At 42.6% G+C, this 20,122-nt stretch overlaps 1 protein-coding gene across 1 annotated transcript in view; it reads left to right on the top strand.

Annotated features, from left to right (window-relative positions):
- Positions 1–12,239: 12,239 nt before the first annotated feature.
- The window catches only part of CIITA (class II major histocompatibility complex transactivator), a gene marked incomplete at its 5' end in the record, with an annotated part of 33,094 nt that continues 25,211 nt past the window's right edge, over positions 12,240–20,122 (top strand). The window contains one exon of the mRNA XM_082312469.1: positions 12,240–12,540. Within this exon, the coding sequence (XP_082168595.1) occupies positions 12,240–12,540 (301 nt within the window). The remainder of the gene's footprint in view (positions 12,541–20,122) is intronic.

The raw sequence follows: 20,122 nt of genomic DNA, 5'->3' as shown, positions 1-20,122 counted from the left end.
AAAACCAACAAAAAAAAAGCTAAAAGGCTGTATTGATCCTTCATTCAGTTATGTCTAAAGAGATGAAAAATAATTTTTGAGTATCTCAAGAGGGGAGTGTAAATACCCATTATTGCACAGTAAGTGGCTTTGATTCTAAGAAGTGCAGTAGTATCTGTATTCCTTTCAGTTAGGAAAAAATCAAGAAAACATTACATATTTTTGCTAAATAGCTTATTTTGTCCTCTGTATTCACCGTGTGGCTTTAGGCCCTATTTAACTCATGCTGTAGGACTCTCTAGTGCGGTTACCTGGGAGACAAAATGCTTTGCAATTATTAATGAGTTTACTTCAGTATCTTTTTCTGTTGAGACTGTGCAGTCTTAGAAACAGCCAAAACGAAGGCAGACCAAAGCAAAGTCATCAGCTTTCTTCCAGCTTGGGGTGCATTGCTCCCCAACATTTGGATGCAGGCTTCTTAGTGTGTTTAGCTTTATACATCTCTTGATATGTTCAAAGCTTCAGTCATTCTCAGCTGCAGTTCTTGGTAGTTGTTACTTCTGCAAATCATCTCTCATGTTGCAATTTGGGAATTCCAAAAATAAGAAAGTTGGGCTGTTTGGATGCCTGTCAAAAGTTTGATTTCAGTGACTTCATAGATCCACTGTGGGAAGCAGGGATAGGATCCGTCTCCCAGAGTGACAGTCTTCTGATTTCTTGGCGTGCTTGGGGTCCCTTCCCTCCTTTGCTATATGAATTTCAAAGGCCTGTACACACTCAGACAAGTATCCAATACCTTTCCTGACTTAAGCCAGTCCTCTATAGGCTTGCTGAGGAAAAAAAAAAAAAGTAATCTAAACCTATTAAATAAAAGACCCTAAGGGTTATCAAACAGTTGAGAAACAGTAAAACAGGAGGTTAACATGAAAAATCCAGTACTGTTGCTTCTACTGTTTTCTCTGCAAAAACAGAAGTTGAAGTTGCTTACCAAAGCTGTAACCTGCTTATTCATTAGCTTCCGCCCACCCCCCTTGCTGCCAGTTATACCTACGTAGTCTTGTTCAGATCCCTGAGGTGCTTGCTGGACAATTCTTCAACCACTGCTTTCACTGGCAAGGTCTACTTCATCTTTTGTTGTGGAGGCTGTGGTTGAGCAGCCTCTGCTATATTTGCTTGCATTTGTTTTTCTTATTTATTCTAAATCGGTGTCGGGGGGGGGCAGTAAAGGCAATAACTTTCTCAGAAAAAAAAAAAAAAAAAGTAGAATATAGCCAAAACACAAAAAAGAGAAGTAAGAAAGGGTTCCTAATCTGGTGATGCAATGAAGTGAGAAACCCACACCTACAGTTCTTAATTCTTCTGACCGGCAGTTTTTTGTAAAGCAGACTGTGGTCCCTACTTCTACATCATTATTGTTTAATAGTATCTTTCCTTAATTTGTTAATACATTTTTCCTAGTTCACTGAATAGCTTCAGCTCCCTAAAATTCCTTGTACTCAGTCACAGAGAACTTGAAGGGGTGTCTGAGGAATTAAAATTCACAAAATCCATACTGTTTCTGTAGGCCTGAATCATACAAAGAGGTAGAGGTGCTCAGGATTGGCCTTTAGGTAGCTGGGTTCCCCATATAAGCCAGAGGAATGTTAAGTGCCTCGGACGGGGGTCTGGCACCTTAACTGCGTGTTCTCTACAAGACGTACCAGGTGCTACTGGGGAGAACTTGCTCTATGTGTGGTTCACAGCTCTGACCCTCTCCTGGAGGTAGGGGGCCCAAACTCTTTTGGCAAAACCGAAAGCAAGGTTCGCGTCTGTGGTCGATGAGCCTCTTTTACAATGAAGTCGGTGCTCGGGAAGAGACCACAATTCCCTCTGCTGCCTGAAAGGTGACAAGCCTCAACCTCCCAGCTTAGAAGACGAGGAAGCTCTGGGCTGTACTGGAGGCCTCCACAGCTGTTCCCATGAAAGCTGTTCTGCCTGGCTCCCCAGCTGGAGCGTGAAGCATTTGTTTCTCCTGTGAATGGGCCTGAATTCATGATCCACACATCTTTAAAATCTATAAATAATCACCAATTAAGAATACTGAAATAAACCTTGGAAGAAGGGCAAGGACCCAAACCTGTTTGTTTCTCAGAGAATGCTCTAACTCTCTGGCTTTCATCCTTCATGCATGGTAGAGCAGCTTCAGCAGAAGGGTTTGAGAGTCCCCCTTCCCTGTGGCAGAGCAGCCTGGAGACCACACTGCGGGACGGTGGAAACATGGACCCGAAGCTCCTGAAAAAGGCGGCGGTGTGATTGTGTCTGTGATACTGTATGCACTGTCTGCAGTTACAAGAATAACAGCAAAGCTACTGGAATGAAAGTCATGGCAAGTGCTGCTTTTTTCAAGTGACTAAAGGTTGAGCTACTGTGTCTGATGTGGATTTTGGTATCTTTTGTGTCTGGTATGTGTGTTAGTTGACAAAAATCAGAAATGCTCTAGGGAAGTCCCTAAAATATGTGGTTTCTTCAACCGTCAATGTAGTATTTTTGCCCGGTTTTCTTGCCTCCATCATTCTGAAACTTGACAAGGGCTGTGGTTTTGCACACGTCCTTTTCCTTATTGGTTTGGGCTTGTATTTGTATTCCGTTTCCCATTCTTGCTCTATTTTATTTCAGTGTAAGGGCTATTACAGGTTTTTTTTGTCACATGCTCCAATGCACCAGTGTACTGGACTAGTTATATGAAGTCCAGTGATGGTGACAGAAAGGATATTAATTTCTTCTCTTTCTTTTTTTTTTTTAATTGCTCTTAGCTACAGATAAATGACAAGTCCTGCAGTTAACAAGATGAATACTGTTGTGCACTGTCTGTCCCAAAGCTACTGCTAAGAGATCCGTGTGTTTGTGACACTCACAGATTCCTTTAAAACCAAGGGAAGGAATAAGAGCTTTTCGTAGTCTTTTCCTCCGTCTGCAGGGCAGGCAGCAGCTGGACGTTGCTGCAGGTCCTGGTGCTCACGGTGTGCTTGCAGAGCATGCTGCTGCAGCCAATTGCTAGTGAAAACGCTCCACGCTCCATCCTTGGCTTCCTCTTGAAATACCTTGTACTAGTAAAAATAGTGCAATAAGAGAACAGCATGCTTATAAATCAGCAATGCTTTAGCAAAATATTGCTAAACCAGCAATATTTTGTTAATTTTCAGTTGTTTCAGGTTTTTTTTTCCACTGGGAGGTTCCAGCATGTCCCATAGCACAATCATTCTAGTGCCAGTGAAAGTAATGAATCACTGGCATTCAGGTGAGGAAGAAAGTGGTGGAATTCATAGTTCAAATGTAGGCCTATCAACACAAAGATAGTTTAGAAAATATTTGATACCTTGCTGCTGAAAACAGCTTCATGTGTTTGTCTTCATATATCTGCCTAATTCTCCACAGAGAGCTTTGTGGTAGCTGTATCCTCATGGCACAATGAATCTGGACTGCGCAAGCTGGGCTGGCGAATTGATGTTATGTTGTTACTATTGTTTGTGTTACTAAACTAAAAATGCGAGGGCTATGAGTTTTTAAACTCTAATATTCTTTAATCAAACTCTATAATTCTCTAATAGAGAAAGAGAAGAATTCCATTGAATGTTTATGGCAGACTGGCAGGACTGTAGTGCTTAGGGACATGGTTTAGTGGGGGACTTGGCAGTGCTGGGTTAACGGTTGGCCTCGATGATCTTAAGGGTCTTTTCCAACCTTAACAATTCTATGATTCTATAAACTTGGATATCCCTGCCTAATAAGAGTAGAAACCAAGGTCATTTCTGCAGGAATGGCTCTTGAAGTTAGTCTATCAGGATTTTGCAAAGCAGCCATCTAACCAGGTCTTTTGTTCAGCCTGCCTTGCTGTCTTGGCCTTCTGAGAATGCTTGTCTAAAGTTCTGTGAGGTTCTGAATGACCGCAAATATTTGAGGCCCTAATCTTTCTTTGCACCGACTAGATTGGAAATTCCCAACCTTTTGAGTTCCTAACATCACTTGAGAAAATTATGTTCTGGGGAAGCTGCCAGTATAACCAGCAGCATTGTAGTGCATTACCTTGGGCTCTATGCCATGTCTCACCTGCAGGGTTCATAGAATCACAGAATCGTTAAGGTTGGAAAAGACCCTTAAGATCATCGAGTCCAACCGTTAACGTATCACTGCCAAGTCCATCACTAAACCATGTCCTCGAGCACCACATCTATCCGTCCTTTAAATACGTCCAAGGATGGACACTAAACCACTTCCCTGGGCAGCCTGTTCCAATGCTTGACCACCCTTTCGGTGAAGAAGTTTTTCATAATATCCAACCTAAACCTCCTCTGGCGCAGCTTGAGACAGTTTCCCCTTGTCCTATCACTTGTTCCTGGGGAGAAGAGACCGACCCCCACCTCGCTACAACCTCCTTTCAGGCAGTTGTAGAGAGCAATAAGGTCTCCCCTCAGCCTGCTTTTCTCCAAACTAAATCCAGTTGGTGGCCAGTCACGAGTGGTGTTCCCCAGGGCTCAGTGTTGGGGCGGGTCCTGTTCAATATCTTAATTGATGATCTGGATTACGGGATCGAGTGCACCCTCAGTAAGTTTGCAGATGACACCAAGTTGGGTGGAAGTGTTGATCTGCTGGAGGGTAGGAAGACTCTGCAGAGGGACCTGGACAGGCTGGATCGATGGACCGGGGCCAACTGTATGAGGTTCAACAAGGCTCAGTGCCGGGTCCTGCACTTGGGTCACACCAACCCCATGCAATGCTGCAGGCTGGGGGAGGAGTGGCCTGAGCGCTGCCTGGCAGAAAAGGACCTGGGGGTGTTGGTTGACAGCCGCCTGAACATGAGCCAGCAGTGTGCCCAGGTGGCCAAGAGGGCCAATGGCATCCTGGCTTGTATCAGGAATAGTGTGGCCAGCAGGACCAGGGAGGTGATGGTGCCCCTGTACTGGGCACTGGTGAGGCCGCACCTCGGGTACTGTGTTGCAGTGTTGGGCCCCTCACTCCCAGAAGGCCATGGAGGTGCTGGAGCGTGGCCAGAGAAGGGCAAGGAAGTTGGTGAAGGGTCTGGAGCACAAGGCTGGGGAGGAGCGGCTGGGGGAGCTGGGGTTGTGTTGCACTGCTGAGGCTCATCATAGTGTTTGGGAAGCAATATGGTAGGTGATACTAGAAGTGTAGGCGTGGAAGGATGCTGAAGGAACTTTTATGCGTCAATGGAAGCACAGCTAGTTTCTGAGATGAGGAAGGAGGGAAAAGATTTGATCGGACAGTTTTAAAAACAAGCTCTGGGGGAAAAAAGCCAACTCTGCAATCTAAAAGGCAGACCTTTTATGTTCAAAACATCTTCCATAATATCACACCTTTACTTTCCTGCAGGAAGTCATTTTCATAAAAGGCACAAAACATTTTACATTAAGAGCTGTAATGCTTGGCAGAATTACTTTGGAAATCCTGCGTGAGGGTGTATGCACAACAAAAGACAGAACATTGGTAAGCAAAGTCTCCGTTCTAAGATTTACCCAAAGCAAATTCCTGCAGTCAGCTTTGCAAAATGTAACAAAGAAGTTAAGGGATAGGCTGGTAATCAGATATTCACTGAGGGCAGCATTCTCTAGTGCTCGTGGACATTGCTGCAAAGTCCCTGTTGATTTCAGCAGATGCTGTATTATGAATGAACTGTACTTCCTTGAAAATGCCTTTCATGTTGTCTGAGCTGTTGACTGTCTTTGAGCTCTGTTTTTCCACTCAGCTAGTGTCTCTGGCCTCTCTGGCCATAAATTGGATTCAATACCAGAATTTTTGTTTGGGATTCCTTCAATCCAGGCTGAATAGCTTTGACATACTGCTGGTTGAGCATTTTTTCATAGACTAGAAAGTCTATTTAACAAATTTCCCTACTTTCCCATCGTTATGACTCAAGCTTGTATAATATATAGGCCTCAGCATTTCACTACTTTGCTTCACAGATGAATGTATGTTCAACTGCACGACCTCCCGTCCTGTTCTAAGGATTCTATTTAACTGACGCACAGCTTAGGTAGATACAAGTGATGTTTCACAGCAGCTGCATCTCTTTTTAAGGATCGTCATGGTAGTCTTCCTCTCAAAGTCCAAAGGAAAAGACATGCCTTAGCTATAGAAAGTGCTAAACAATAGCAACATAAGAAGCAACAAATAGTAAAAATGCACAGCCTGACTTAGTTCTCTTTTTCACACACGTTGTTTGTGCTATGATACATTTTAAAGAGGAAAGCGAGTTAGAAAGGAGAACTTGTGCTTTTGATTTCTCTGCATTGAGGGGAAGTATCACTTCTAAGTAAATGTGATGCTGCCCAAAGTCCACAGCTAATTTTGAAATCCAAATAATCTTAGTAAAATCTTAGCAATTCATTTTACTGTTTTTCCTAGCGACAGTGAAGCAGCTGAAAGTGTACCCATATGGGCCAGGTTACATCCTTGAGTACCTGGCATCTGGGTATGTCATGAGCCTTAGTAGATTTTATCTAGTGTCAAGATAATAAGAATTTTTTTTTATTTATACAAATGCAAAAACAAAAGCAGAAATAGAAATCACATTTAATTATTTTCTCAAAATTGCAAATTAGGACTGTAGCAGCACTAGAACTTGAGTCAAGTTTTCAAAGCTTAAGCCACTCTAGTCCCCTTTCCCTTATTTTGGCCTTAGCTACAAGATAATCAGTGTGGAGGTCAAAGACAGAGTACTTCTAGCACGTTGTTGCTTGGTTGTTTGCCTATAGCCCAGCAAAAGCCGGGGACAGCTGTATAGAAACCACGTTTTGTCCCAGATTATGATCTTGCAGATCTTTTTGGAAAACTCCTTAGGAATCCTTAAAACACGTGGGAAGAGTAAAACAGGAATCAACATGAAGCCTTTATATCTTAACACCTATGCAAAGGCAATCCCACTTTTGATCTATCTCAAATCTAGACATAATAGAAGAAACAATATTGTATTTGGGTTGAAAAGCCTATAATCTCCTATTCATGGTGAACTTTGCTTGGGCACATTTGCAGGTGGAAATTGCTTCAGGTGTGAAACACTTGCAGAAAATCTGCTTTTCTCATGCTTAAGTGGCAATCATGATGACATATCACAAGGTATTTGTTCACTTTCTTGTCTGCTTCTGGAGGGAACTATCCTATGGAGGGGAGTTCTTTGCTGACAAAAAGAAGTCTACCATTCCCACATTATTATATTCCCTCACACTTATGCCCTGGAGCACTGAGCAAGGCTTTCTGTATCTGGCTTTTGCAGAGCTAAGGTGCAGCAGGTCAGTGCGTTGCAGAGACTGGCTGAGGATTACAGTTTAAATTGAGTTTTTTCTTTTAATACATAGCTTCTCACGTGGCTTGAACTCTACACCTCTCCCATCAAGAAGGAGACTTCTTAGTCAGGAGAACTGCTGCCTAGGGAGGCCTTGAATGTGACTGATGATGCTGAGAAAGGTTTCTGAAAACCTTCCTGGCCAAACAATGGATACAATACTTTGTTTTCTTTTGTTTTGTTTTTAAATCTGTTGAACCCATTCAAGAGCACACTGATTGCAGAAGTTGAGATAGAGACTGCGTCTCTTCCCCGAGCTGTGGTAAACCCATTCACATTTGCCGTGACAGCAAGCAGTTCCCAACTTTCTGCAAGGCAAACCCCTTGCTGCCTTCAGCATGTGTTCTGCTCCACCAGACGGTAAAGTACCAGTGGAGGCATCTTATTCAGTGTAGTTTTGTTTTGATAAAACCAAGGGAAACAGTCCTTTTCACATAATACCCCAGGAGCAATGCTACTCTGAACGAGTCAGAGCTTATTCCTACTCAACAAAATTAATGTTGTCTCTTCTGTTTTGAATCAATGTAGGCAGCAATTTAAGGGAAAATACATTTAAAAGACAAATTCTGAATGAGATAAGAATATGCCTGAAAGATCCAAGGGATTTACTTTTCCATAAGGAAAATAAATTAATGTGCTTTTCTTAGTTGCGATTTATACAGTTACAGTAAAACTGGCTAGCTACCTGCACTGCAAGTCAAAATCATACTATTAAATAATGAGATATTTTCCAGTGTTTTGCTTGCACTTCCTGATATTGAACATAAACATTAATGTTCAGAAAAAGCAGCAAATTCTTGTTCTTCTACAAAGGTATTTTGGATCTTAACCAGAATTTGCAGTAAGTGTACTTAAAAGTTTTATAAAGATTTAGCAAGTTTCTCTTATTGCATTGTTTCTTATTAGGTGGAATTATTGTTCCACTTTCAAATGTGTCTGACAGTGAAAAGAAATCATGGTAATATTCAAGGTAGTAAAACCTAGTAGCAAATAAAGAGAAAAATATTTAGATTATATTTGAATACTTATCCCATACTCAGCCTACGGGCTTGTTTAGGCAGCCATGTAGCAGGCTGGATTTTAAAGATCCCACCTGTAAGCCCCCAGACAGCCCTAGAAATTTTGCCCCAGTATTTATTTCAAGGCTGTAGGTTCTGCTATAACAATCGGGTATCTAAAAACAAAGTAGAAAAAAACCTGTGGTGTAAACTGCACTGTTAGTAGTTGGTAACTGGTTTTTTAGCCACTGCCATCTTTATAACGCTGTTGCTTCTCTTCTGAAACACTGAAGTACTGTTCCCCGAACAGTACCCATGCCTAAACGCAAGCCACTAGAAAACATTGTACAGATCATTAAGTAGAAAGTTTTAAATAGACATAAGGAAAATAAATCAGCATTAGGAAGCACTGGATAGAATCTGTTTAATTTTAGATGTTCATTTTTATATATTTGAGCCTCCTAAAACACATTTTCATGATCAAAGATCTGGAAATGTAAAACATATTGCCTTTAAAAAGTTGTATAGATGAGAAAATGCATTTCATTTGCAGTATTTTTTCTATCTCAGCAAAACTGGTAGTTTACTTTGCATCTTTAACAAATTGTTGTTAGCAGATGTGGCTACTATGAATAAGAACCATGTTAATAGAATCTAGTTAACCCAGCTTATAAATTATGTACCTTATTTTTCCTTACAACATGACTGATGTTCATATTTGGCTCAGAGGTGCTTATGTTAAACACGTTAATATTCTAGTAACTAATGATCTTCTCCCTTTTGATGTTGGCTTTGTAGATTTATTCTATGTTGTGCAGGCAGTCACAATATACAAGACTGGTTAATAATCTTTGCACTCTTAACAAGAAAAAAAAATACTCTACTTGTAGATATACATTTTACTGATCTGATCAAGATAATTTGCCGTGTTCCTTTTACGCTGCTCTTACTGAACACTTGGGTTTTTTTCTTTTTAAAGTTATCCAGTCTGAAGGCACCCATTCTTTATTTTACTGCCTGTTAGAAAAAGTTCTTATGACAAAGGTAAGACACTATTGATTGCATTTAGAAGTCTTTGAAGTGCCCTAATTAGACATAGAATCATTAAGGTTGGAAAGGACCTCTGAGATCATCGAGTCCAAACTTTAACCTAACTGCCAGGTCCACCTCTAAACCATCTCCCTAAGCACCACATCCACACGTTTTCTGAACGCTTCCAGGGACTGTGATTGCACCACTTCCCTGGGCAGTCTGTTCCAATGCCTGATCACTCTCTCCAGGAAGAATATTTTCCTAATATCTAATCTAAATCTCCCCTGGCGCAACTTGAGGCCATTTCCTCTCGTCCTGTTGCTTGCTACCTGGGAGAAGAGACCAACCCCCACCCTACTACAACCTCCTTTCAGGCAGTTGTACAGAGCAATAAGGTCTCCCCTCAGCCTCCTCTTCTCCAAGCTGAGCACCCCCAGCTCCTCTCCAGCCTTGTGCTCCAGACCCTTCACCAGCTTCGTTGCCCTGCTCTGGCCACATTCCAGCCCTTCAATGTCCTTCTTGGAGTGAGGGGCCCAACACTGCAACACAGCACTCGAGGTGCGGCCTCACCAGTGCCCAGTACAGGGGCACCATCCCCTCCCTGCTCCTGCTGGCCACACTATTCCTGATACAAGCCAGGATGCCATTGGCCCTCTTGGCCACCTGAGCACACTGCTGGCTCATGTTCAGGCGGCTGTCAACCAACACCCCCGGGTCCTTTTCAGCCAGGCAGCTCTCCAGCCACTCCTCCCCCAGCCTGCAGCGTTGCATGGGGTTGGTGTGACCCAAGTGCAGGACCCGGCACTCAGCCTTGTTGAGTCTCATGCAGTTGGCCTGGGCCCATCGATCCAGCCTGTCCAGGTCCCTCTGCAGAGTCTTCCTACCCTCCAGCAGATCAACACTCCCAGCCAACTTGGTGTCATCTGCAAACTTACTGAGGGTGCACTCAACCCCCTCATCCAGATCATTGATAAAGATATAGAACAGGACCGGCCCCAACCCTGAGCCCTGGGGAACACCACTCGTCACCACCCGCCAACTGGATTTGATTCCATTCCCCACCACTCTCTGGGCTCGGCCGTCCAGCCAGTTTTTAACTCAGCGCAGAGTGTGCTTATCCAAGCCGTGAGCAGCCAGCTTCTCCAGGAGAATGCTGTGGGAGACAGTGTCAAAGGCCTTACTAAAGTCCAGGTAGACGACATCCACAGCCCTTCCCTCATCCACTAATCGGGTCACCTTGTCACAGAAGGAGATCAGGTTGGTCAAGCAGGACCTGCCCTTCATGAACCCATGCTGGCTGAGCCTGATCCCCTCATTGTCCCGCACGTGCCGCGTGATGGCACTCAGGGTGATCTGCTCCATGACCTTCCCCGGCACCGAGGTCAGGCTGACAGGCCTGTAGTTCCCTGGATCCTCCTTCCGACCCTTCTTGTTGACGGGTGTCACATTTGCTAGCTTCCAGTCAGGTGGGACCTCCCCGGTTGACCAGGACTGCTGATAAATGATGGAGAGTGGCTTGGCCAGCTCCTCCACCAGCTCCCTCAGTATCCTCGGGTGGATCCCATCTGGCCCCATGGACTTGTGCGCATCCAGGTGGAGGAGCAGGTTGGTGACTGTTACCTCTTGGATTATTGGGGCTTTATTCTGCTTCCCATCTCCGTCTCCCAGCTCAGGGGGCTGAACACCCTGAGGATGACCAGTCTGACTATTAAAGACTGAGGCAAAGAAGGCATTAAGTACCTCAGCCTTCTCCTCATCCTTTGCGGTAGTTTCCCTCCACATCCAACAAAAGATGGAGATTCCCCTTGGCCCTCCTTTTGTTGCTGATATATTGGTAAAAACATTTTTTTGTTATCTTTAACTGCAGCGGCCAGTGTAAGTTCTAGCTGGGCTTTTGCCTTTCTGATTTTCTCCCTGCATAACCTAACAACATCCTTGTAGTCTTCCTGAGTTGCCCTCCCCTTCTTCCAAAGATGGTAAATTCTCTTTTTTTTTTTTTTTTTTTTCCTCATCTTGAGCTCTACAACACAAGAGCAAGAAATGACTCAAGAAGGCGATATGAAAAAAGACGACTTAATAGTTTTGAGCTGAATTGAGGGCTCAGGTTGTAGTAGGTTTGGAGCTGTATTTTAACATTGTGTTTAGGGGTATGGAAGATTTCCTACATATTTAAACTGGGGGCTTGCAGACTCTTCTGTTTAAGGAAATTAAGTGTCTGCCCCTTGGAATGTAAGTATGTTAACTTTGAACAAGGAAGTCATGCCCACTTGGTTCCTAGTTATTTTTCTTCCTAATAACTTTAGATATGGCAGAAACCAGAGCCACATTTGGGATATTTTTTTTACCCCAGAGTTTTTACCCTGGTTCTAACACATTTGACTTTCACGAAAGCAGAATTTATTCACAACCTAATCTCTAATCTTACATTGGAGTCTCCAAGTTTTAAACCTATCCCTCTTGCAGAGAATGTGTTTTGTGCTGAAGCTTTTGGTACTGTCGTGATTCAGCAACGACCTTGCTGGGCCCACTAATGGGCCCACGCTCCACCTTGGCCAGGAGACGAAGATCCACCTATAGCAATCCTTCTTTAATGGGATAAATATTTTTTAAAATTATTTTTTCAGGTGACCATGTTGCTGGTTGGAAAATTGCATTTTATGAGTGCTTGGAAGTATTGTGCTGCTGTTGACATTTCATCAAGAAGTTATTTGTTGTTGGAAACGTTATTTAAAGGCTTAATCAAATGAGGAAATACCTCTGCTATTGCAGGCCAAAGTCTCTTTAACTCTTTTTTCACTTCATCTTTTTGATGCTGACTGAGTGGATTTTTTTTTTTTATTTTATTGAAACAGCTCAGATTTTGGTCAGACCTCCTTCAAACATCTTCAGATGCAGGTATGAATCTCTTTAAGGAGATCCTGCCTAGAGTAAGGAAGATTCTTTCAGCTGCTGCAGCTTTTGATGACCATGCGTTGCTTAACCTCATGCTGAAAGAAGGTGTGATATCCAAGGAGTACCATCAAGCCTTGCTCCACGAAAAAGACAGAGGTGACCTTGCAAGGAAGATCTCTCTGACATTTGTGGAAAAATGGGACCTGTACTTGAACGCTTTGGTTCCCCTCTGTTGTTTAAACCTCTATGGCAGTAAGCCTCGAAACATGATAGATAATGAGCCAACAGGAAGCAAATACGTTTCTGGTAATCAACTTCTTTGTCTTTTTTGCTTTGTTAAAGATTTACTTTTGTTTATTGCATTTTGAGATTGCATTGTGGCATAGTGCAAAGTACATCAGTGGAGAGCGGGTAGGGAAGAGAAGAGAGCAGAATGTAATGCAAGAGCAGCTAAAAAGAGATCCACCCATTCAGGGCACCTACCGGATACCCATTTTTATAGCCCAGCTATAATAAAACTTGTTCTTTGCCACCTTTTGCAGAACCAGAGATGCAAAGTAGGTTAAAGAGACCACAATAAGGTCAGTTTTTCTCAGCTGACATACCAGCCATTGATAGTCTGAGTAGCATTTGTTCATGGTACATGCTGGCAACTCACGCAGGGAAATCTCTTATCTTTTTCAATCATACATGGGAGGAATGCTCTCCACTTTAAATTCCAGGTGTCTATAAGCAACAAAACAAGAGACTGCTGTCTATAAGCAACAAAATAAGAGTCTACAAGAGACTGCTGCAGATTTAAGGATGGGAAGTACTTAATAACTTACGAGGCTGGATTCAAGAGTTTTGAGGTTTTTAGTGGGCAGCAGGGGAGATGAAAATGCAGGCACCTTATAATTCTAAGGCAGTAAACTCACTTTTTAGTCTGACCCACCAGAGGGTTAACGTATACATTGGAGAACAGGGGTAGCTCTGGGACAATCTTAACATTGTCTATCCTATGTAAAACAACAGAACCCCAGCTTAATCTATAGCATTCAGAATTACTTTTGCAAAACCAAGCAACGGTAAAAGGAGAGTAAAAGAATACTTAGTAGAATATTGGGGTAGTCCTGTAAAACTGATGGAAGGACCCTGGGGTGCCACGTAGTGAGGAGTATACATTTTTTCCTCTCCTAAAGTACAGTATTGGACATCACTTCTCAAGGCATGGATGAAAGTACAAGAAGAAACGCTGGGGAAAAAAATGAAGATAGTTCATGTAGAGGATGAAATGCTGACCTGGAAGATTTTAGCTCTATTATTACACACATTCAAAGTAATGCCAAGAATTCATATTTTAAATGTAGAATATCGTAGCAAGTGGCCTAGTGTCACTTATGCTGGGAGTATATATAGTCTGGTTTCTAGTTCTAATTAAATCCCTGAAGTGCTTGAAAAGATATCTGCTCCTTCTCATTTTTGTAATGGTAGCACCTAAAATCTCCATTCAGAGATCTTGATCCTGTCATGCCTGGCTCTGTATCTCTGTCACAAAGCCTGCGTTTATTTGAGACATGACAGAGGGAAACTGAAGCACATCAGAAGAAGCATTAGTCTTCACCCATCACATGTTCAACCGTTGTCACTGTTGCCTAGATTTTGTAGTAGAGATGGGCTTAAAAAAAGTGGTTTCAAAGACATTAATTCACCAGGAAATGACTCAAATTGTAGTAGCGACTTCAGCTTCCTTTGAAGCAAATTCTTTTCTGACTTTCTTTTTGAAATTTGTTAATTTTTCAGCCTTATGTTCAATCATCATTTCACTCTGAAGAAACCTTGCAAAGAAAATTTGGGTCAGGAACAGACAGATATCAGCAGGTTTCTCACTACCTACTTAGTAGTTTTGCAACTATTTCTGCTACCACAAAACAGATCTTTACAATTTCTAGACAAAAATGTCCCAGCTTTCCCCCTCTTGCAAAGTGCACTATTGACATCTGTTTTGCAGTGCTTCCAATACTAATCAACATGTTCGGTTCCCTTCTTTTGCAGTAGGGCAGCGTATCAGCAAACATTGAAGCAAAGAAGGTGATGGTCACCTGAGAAGCTTGGGCAGTTCTCAGCTGTCTCACAGCCTCGTTTTCCAGTCTGCTTTTCCCTCTGTCTCTAAGACCATCTTTATAGACCAGTTCAGTAGATGAACCAGTACTCTGATTTGCTCCAGCAATTCCTTTCTGCTGTTTCTAAGCAGCTGTGGGTGTTATACAAAAAATGGACAACCAGTCTTTGCTGCAGTTATCAACTAGAATCACAATAAACAGCCGAACTCTTTTGTTCCCCAAACTTTTGTTCTTGAATTATATAGATCACCTCATGGGATTATGGCCTCAGAAGCTGGTGAAGAAATCTGCCTGCAGGGCTGGTAAAGGAGTTTATAACTTGTGGGGCTGTGCTGCACATGAGAACAGGACTAACCAATAACCCTCTTAAATTTTGTAGGGATTTCTCATGCAGTGATTGTATTATTGTCTCCTATCAAAACAGAGCACTAAACCACACAATCTGTATTTGTGCAGCCTTTCATTATTTTCTGCTCTGAATGCTGTTACACTGAGATGTTGCTTTTCTTCTAACGTGCGTAGAGGAATGCCAAGAACACAGCTGCCTGGCTGGTTTGAGAGCCCGAAGAGGCTAGTGCTGTTCATTGCAGGCTGGGCCCCGTATCTCTGTAAATACTGGGAACATAGCTGCTCCCAGGAAGGAAACAGCTTTATCTCTTCTCAGTGAGCATGTTCCATGGAACCTGGTGGAAGTGGATCTCCTCTGCAAAGGGAAAAGGCTTACACAGGTCAGCAGCTGCTTTGCTTATAGGACCTGCTGCCTTGTGCAGAAGCCATTTGTTACCGAGCAGCTGATTAAAACCTTGCTTTCCTGAAGCAGCAAGCCCTGGATGTTGTTGACATCATCAAATCCCACTTCCTTCCTTTCCCCTTCAGGCTCGTTATGAGCTATACCCAATGGAATAATACTACAACAAGTATTTGCTCACTTGAGAATATATTATCTTTCGTAACTAATTTCTCATTTGTGTAGGTCTATTCATGGTAAAAAATAGAAAAATAGGCAAATAAGCTTGCAGAGCCACACAGAAGCAGCTATAGGCATCACGACAGGAACGCTCATGAATGAAGTTGGTTTTCAAAAGGTTGTTTGTCTTATGCCAGGTAGGTGCTGGCAGAGTAAGCGATGATTAGATGAATAAACGTTCAGTCAGATGCTGCTACAAGCAAACCCTGAATACCATGTGTAAGCCAGACAAGACTGATGAGCTCCTGTTTTGTAGAACATCCTACTTGTCATTTTTGGCCAATGGCAAGAGACACTTGCAGAAGATACCAAATGAATTTTGTATTGGTAGAGTCTGAACATGTGAAAGAAGTACTTTCACTTCTGTTGCACCAAATGGAGCTGCAAGGTAGGAGTATCTGCATGCTGCTTTCTTTATTCTTACTGTGGACTGCTTAACAGCATGACTTTGGGGCAGATTTGAACTGGAATAAAAAAGGAGAGGAAGAATTCTGGGGAGCACCTGAAATTGGTACCGCTGGCTCTCATCCAATTTCGATTTCCAACCAAGTAAATCAATCTGTTCCTAACTAGTGATGAGTGCAAGTTCTTCTTAGTGGTGACAAGCGACCGGTAAAGGTAAGAGCGCTTATTATACAGGGGTTGCTAGAAGGGAGGTTCCTCTTAGTTTTCCTCTTTGGAATTCCCCCTGAGCCTTTAGCTTTTTTGCAGTGACTGGTCTGGCTCATTTCCTCCTTTCAAGTGTCACTTTCTATAAGCCCTGGGCAGTGATAGCAGCTCTCCTCGCTTATTGGTACTGAATCCAGAGTGAAAGAACAGGAACTGTCCAGTTTCCTAAGGTCAGTTTTTCCTCAACTCTTCAATGCAGTGCTTCTGTCATGGTAAATTCATTTTATCTTACCTTTTGTAGATACTTGTAGCTACAGTGTGTCAGCACCTGGAATTGTATTGCTCGAAATATTAGTACAATGAAGTCGGAACGCGGGTGAAATTCTGGAGAATTTTTCGCAATTTTGTTTCATGGCTAGCCCAGTTACTCGCTCAAAAGGTTGCTGTAGTTTGTTTCAGACTTTGTTAGAAACACACTTGTTTTTTGTATAAATGTTGCTCCTATAGAAAGTGAAACTGAAGATCACTGGAAGAAACTGGCTTGTTTCCATATTTTTCACAAATATGGCAAGACAACCTAGAGCTTTACTTTCCCATTTAGGAGGGCCGAGATTCTGTCCTGAAGAATGTCGCCGAGTGCAAATGTACTTTTTCTGCCAAAAAAGCTTATAGGCAAGGTGTCTGCTGCGCTGCTTTATTTCATCTTGCTGCTGGGATGGGAGCGCTGGGCACAGCTGTGACACATGAGGTGATACTGGATAGGAAAAGGCAAATTCTGCTCTCAAAACACAACTCTGACACCTGCAGGACAGTACATTATTAGTCTGCCTGAACTCGTCCGTGTCCAGCACAAGGCTAGGAACATCTCTTTTATCTGTTGTGTTAGTCACTATACAGCTAAGCTCACTGAAAGGCAGAGGCTCCTTTTACCTGATATTTGTACTTTTCTAGCTTCTTTAAACTCGTCTGTAAGGAAGACAAAGGAGAATGTGGCAGGATAGAGAGCAGCTTTTTTTCCAGCATCATCTCTGTTCTTCATCCTTTTAGGCTACAAAGCCCATGGAAAGTAACACACCACTCCATCGGCAAGATGAAGACTGTTGGTAAAAGTAGTATCTTTTGTTAAACTGGGTGATACAACAGGAAAAGTTAAAACAGCTTTCAGATGTATGAGCCTTTCATAAATCTGAAATAGAAACTAAAACCTTCAAAGCTAAATATAGCTATAGAGCGCTGTGACTTGCAGTTTACAAATAATCAGGCCATCTCTGAAAGGAAAATCTGTTTGGTACCTGTGGAGCGGAGGAATTGTTAGTGGTGGATTTGGGGAGAGGAAAGGGAGGCAGGGGACGGTAGGATGGAGGGGACTTCCCTCCTCGCTGCTGGTTTGCCCACCCCCAGGGAGCAGTGCCCCGAACCACTGCCTGTGGCAGAAGCCAAGAAACACATCCCTGCCTTCTGGTGTGTGTATTGCGCGCAATGCCATAACCTTTGGGGGCACAGAAGAAGAGAGAACACTTTCTAAAGTTGTTTAAAAAAAAAAAAAGGCTTTAAAATTGTGGCTGATGATACTGAGCTTTTAGCTCAAAGTACCACTGTTTCACTGGACTCCTTATTTAGAGTTTGATATAACTTGGCTTTTGTCAGCTTGCTTCACTCAGATTCATGTGTAGCACTTGTAGTCTGGGGTGTTGCAAGAAAATAACGTTTCTTCAGCAATCTTTGTGTTGAATTTTTCAACCTCCTGTCTTCACAGCAGTCCCACTCTCTTATTTTTCTGTAATCTGAGCCTTGGAGCTGTAATGTTATGTTACCCTCCAGTTCAGAAATGTGTGATTTGCATGGCACTACTACTCTTTTCTATGAATTATCCTCAGCTTCCTAAACTGGTAGAAAAATTAAATTGCAGGGGCTTTCCTCTGTTCCTGAAATGACTTTACATATTTTCATTTTCTTAACCTCTATACTCATGTGGGAGATTATTTTATTACCTGTCAGTTCAGATGTCAACAAAGTTTTGGGAGGGAACCTCCTTAACAAATCTCCTCAGAAGCATCCACCTGATTTTTGGTGTAAATGTTACATTATTGTCTGTATAATCCTTCTCCATTCTCTTAGATACTATTTGATTTTAGTTAGTAGCAGACCCCAATGCCTGGAGTCTTTAACATGTTGATCCTTTAAAATATAAGACATGGTTAAATCAAATTGTTGGGGCAAAATGATAAATCACAACCACCTCTCTTATCTTTAGAAATCTAAAATGCCCCATCTAACTCTTAAGACTTGTATGTGATTTAAGTGAACACCTGCTCCTTCTTTAACTGGATTATTTGTCCTGGTATGGTGACGGTCACTATTTCTTTTACTACTTTCCCAGTATTTTTAATTCATATGGTATCACTTGGACTCTAAAAGAGCACTGAAAAAACCACAGAGAGTCTTAGAAGTGAATCATATTGTTGTGCTGTATATGCAGAATACAGCGCTAAAACAAATGCATCCCGAGTAGAAACGTGCTGTCGCAGGTATGCACTGCATCACTGCAGAGGTAATGCAAAAGGAACACAGGCCTACCGAATACAGCGGTGCAGCTGGAGCGTATAGGCTGTGGGAGAAAGGAGGTGTTATTGAAAGATTTAAAGAAAAAACACCTGTCTTAACCAGTGTCCAAACAACAAAGGATTGAAATTCCTGAATGGCACGGAAATTCAGGAGTACGTCCCGTGTTCCCCCACCCAGCACATGCGCTTTGTGCCTGGAGGCCTGCCGCAAAGGAGAGCGCAGGCATCCCTGGGGACTTCAGCCCTCTGTCTTGCAGGTCCGTGCGCGGTCTGTCTTCCTCCCGCTAAGAGCTGGCTCTACCATCCGCAGCCCTACCACAGAAATTATGATGAAATTTTTAGTCCTGTGATGTGAAAATGTGCCAAACGCCCATTTGGCAGCACTGTATGGGACCCCAAAGGGACTGAATTATCAGTAAACTAAGTTAAAATCATGTATAGAATCCTAGAATCGTTTAGGTTGGAAAAGGCCCTTAAGATCATCAAGTCCAACCGTTAACCTATCACTGCCAAGTCCATCACTATACCATGTCCCTGAGCACCACGTCTACCCATCTTTCAAATACCTCCAGGGATGGGGACTCAGCCACTGTTGTATGAAAGAACAGAGAAAGTGCGGAGCAGTATAGAGCTTATTCATCTTTGGTCTCAGACAGGGGACTGCTGGGATGCTGTGAGAAAAAAAGGGGAAGCCCTGGGAAAGGAGTTGCTGTTGTAAAAAAGTTTGGTAATGTCTGGTTTCATTTTGTGTGCTCCAGTTACAACATGCAGCAAAACCCTCGCTGTCCCTGAGGTGTAATTCTCCTTGCCTCTGGCTCGCTCGGTGTGGAAATTTTCATCTTTCAAAAATTCACTTCTTTTTTCCTGCACCCTTGGACAGAGTGCTTTCCATGGTGGCACCATGATTTTAATGCAGCAAAGCACAGCTGCTATTAAGAATTTATTGGTTCAGCTACAGAAAGAAATCGCAGCATCTCAAATCCAGTGTAGTCAATAGAAAGACAGCTATCTATAGATTTGTGTCGTAACCAAAGGAATGAAGAAAAAAGAGGGTAAGCTGAGGGCCATTCAGACTGATGAAACAAAAAAGACAAGTAATCAAATTTTTCATTCTTCCCAAGGCAGAAGGCTGTGTTTCTCTCACTGTTGTGCTCTGGGGTTATAGCACCTCTGACATTCCAGTTTTTGGCTCTGTAGCCGGACAGGGCAGTGGCAAAACTTCCTCTTGGTTGCTTCCTGAATTCCCAACCATTGTAGCTGAAAACATTTTGCATTACGTATGTATTTATCCACGGGGAAATGCTATCGAAAGAAAGGTTTAAAATAACAAAAGCTCTTATGACTATGATTTAATTAAAGCTTAATCTTTCCATGAAGATCAAGTAGGTCTACTTGAGTCTCTTTCCATAGGACTTGCCCTTTTCTTTGTCTGCTCTAACCAAGTTTACTAATCACTGAACTTGGAGTGATGCATTTGTCTGTCTTGTATTCCCTTTACGGCTTCTGCCCAGTTACTTCTCTGTCTCTAACCCCAAAATTATATTGACTCAGAGGTAATGCTTCAACAGCGTTATTCACAAAGTCCGGCAACCTGGCATTCTGAAAGGCCCAACTCTGTTTAGATTTTACATTAATTCAACAAAGGA

This window comes from Platalea leucorodia (assembly GCF_965183815.1).
Source record: "Platalea leucorodia genome assembly, chromosome: 5".
NCBI lineage: Eukaryota > Metazoa > Chordata > Aves > Pelecaniformes > Threskiornithidae > Platalea > Platalea leucorodia.
This window is presented reverse-complemented; position numbering and strand designations above follow the sequence as displayed.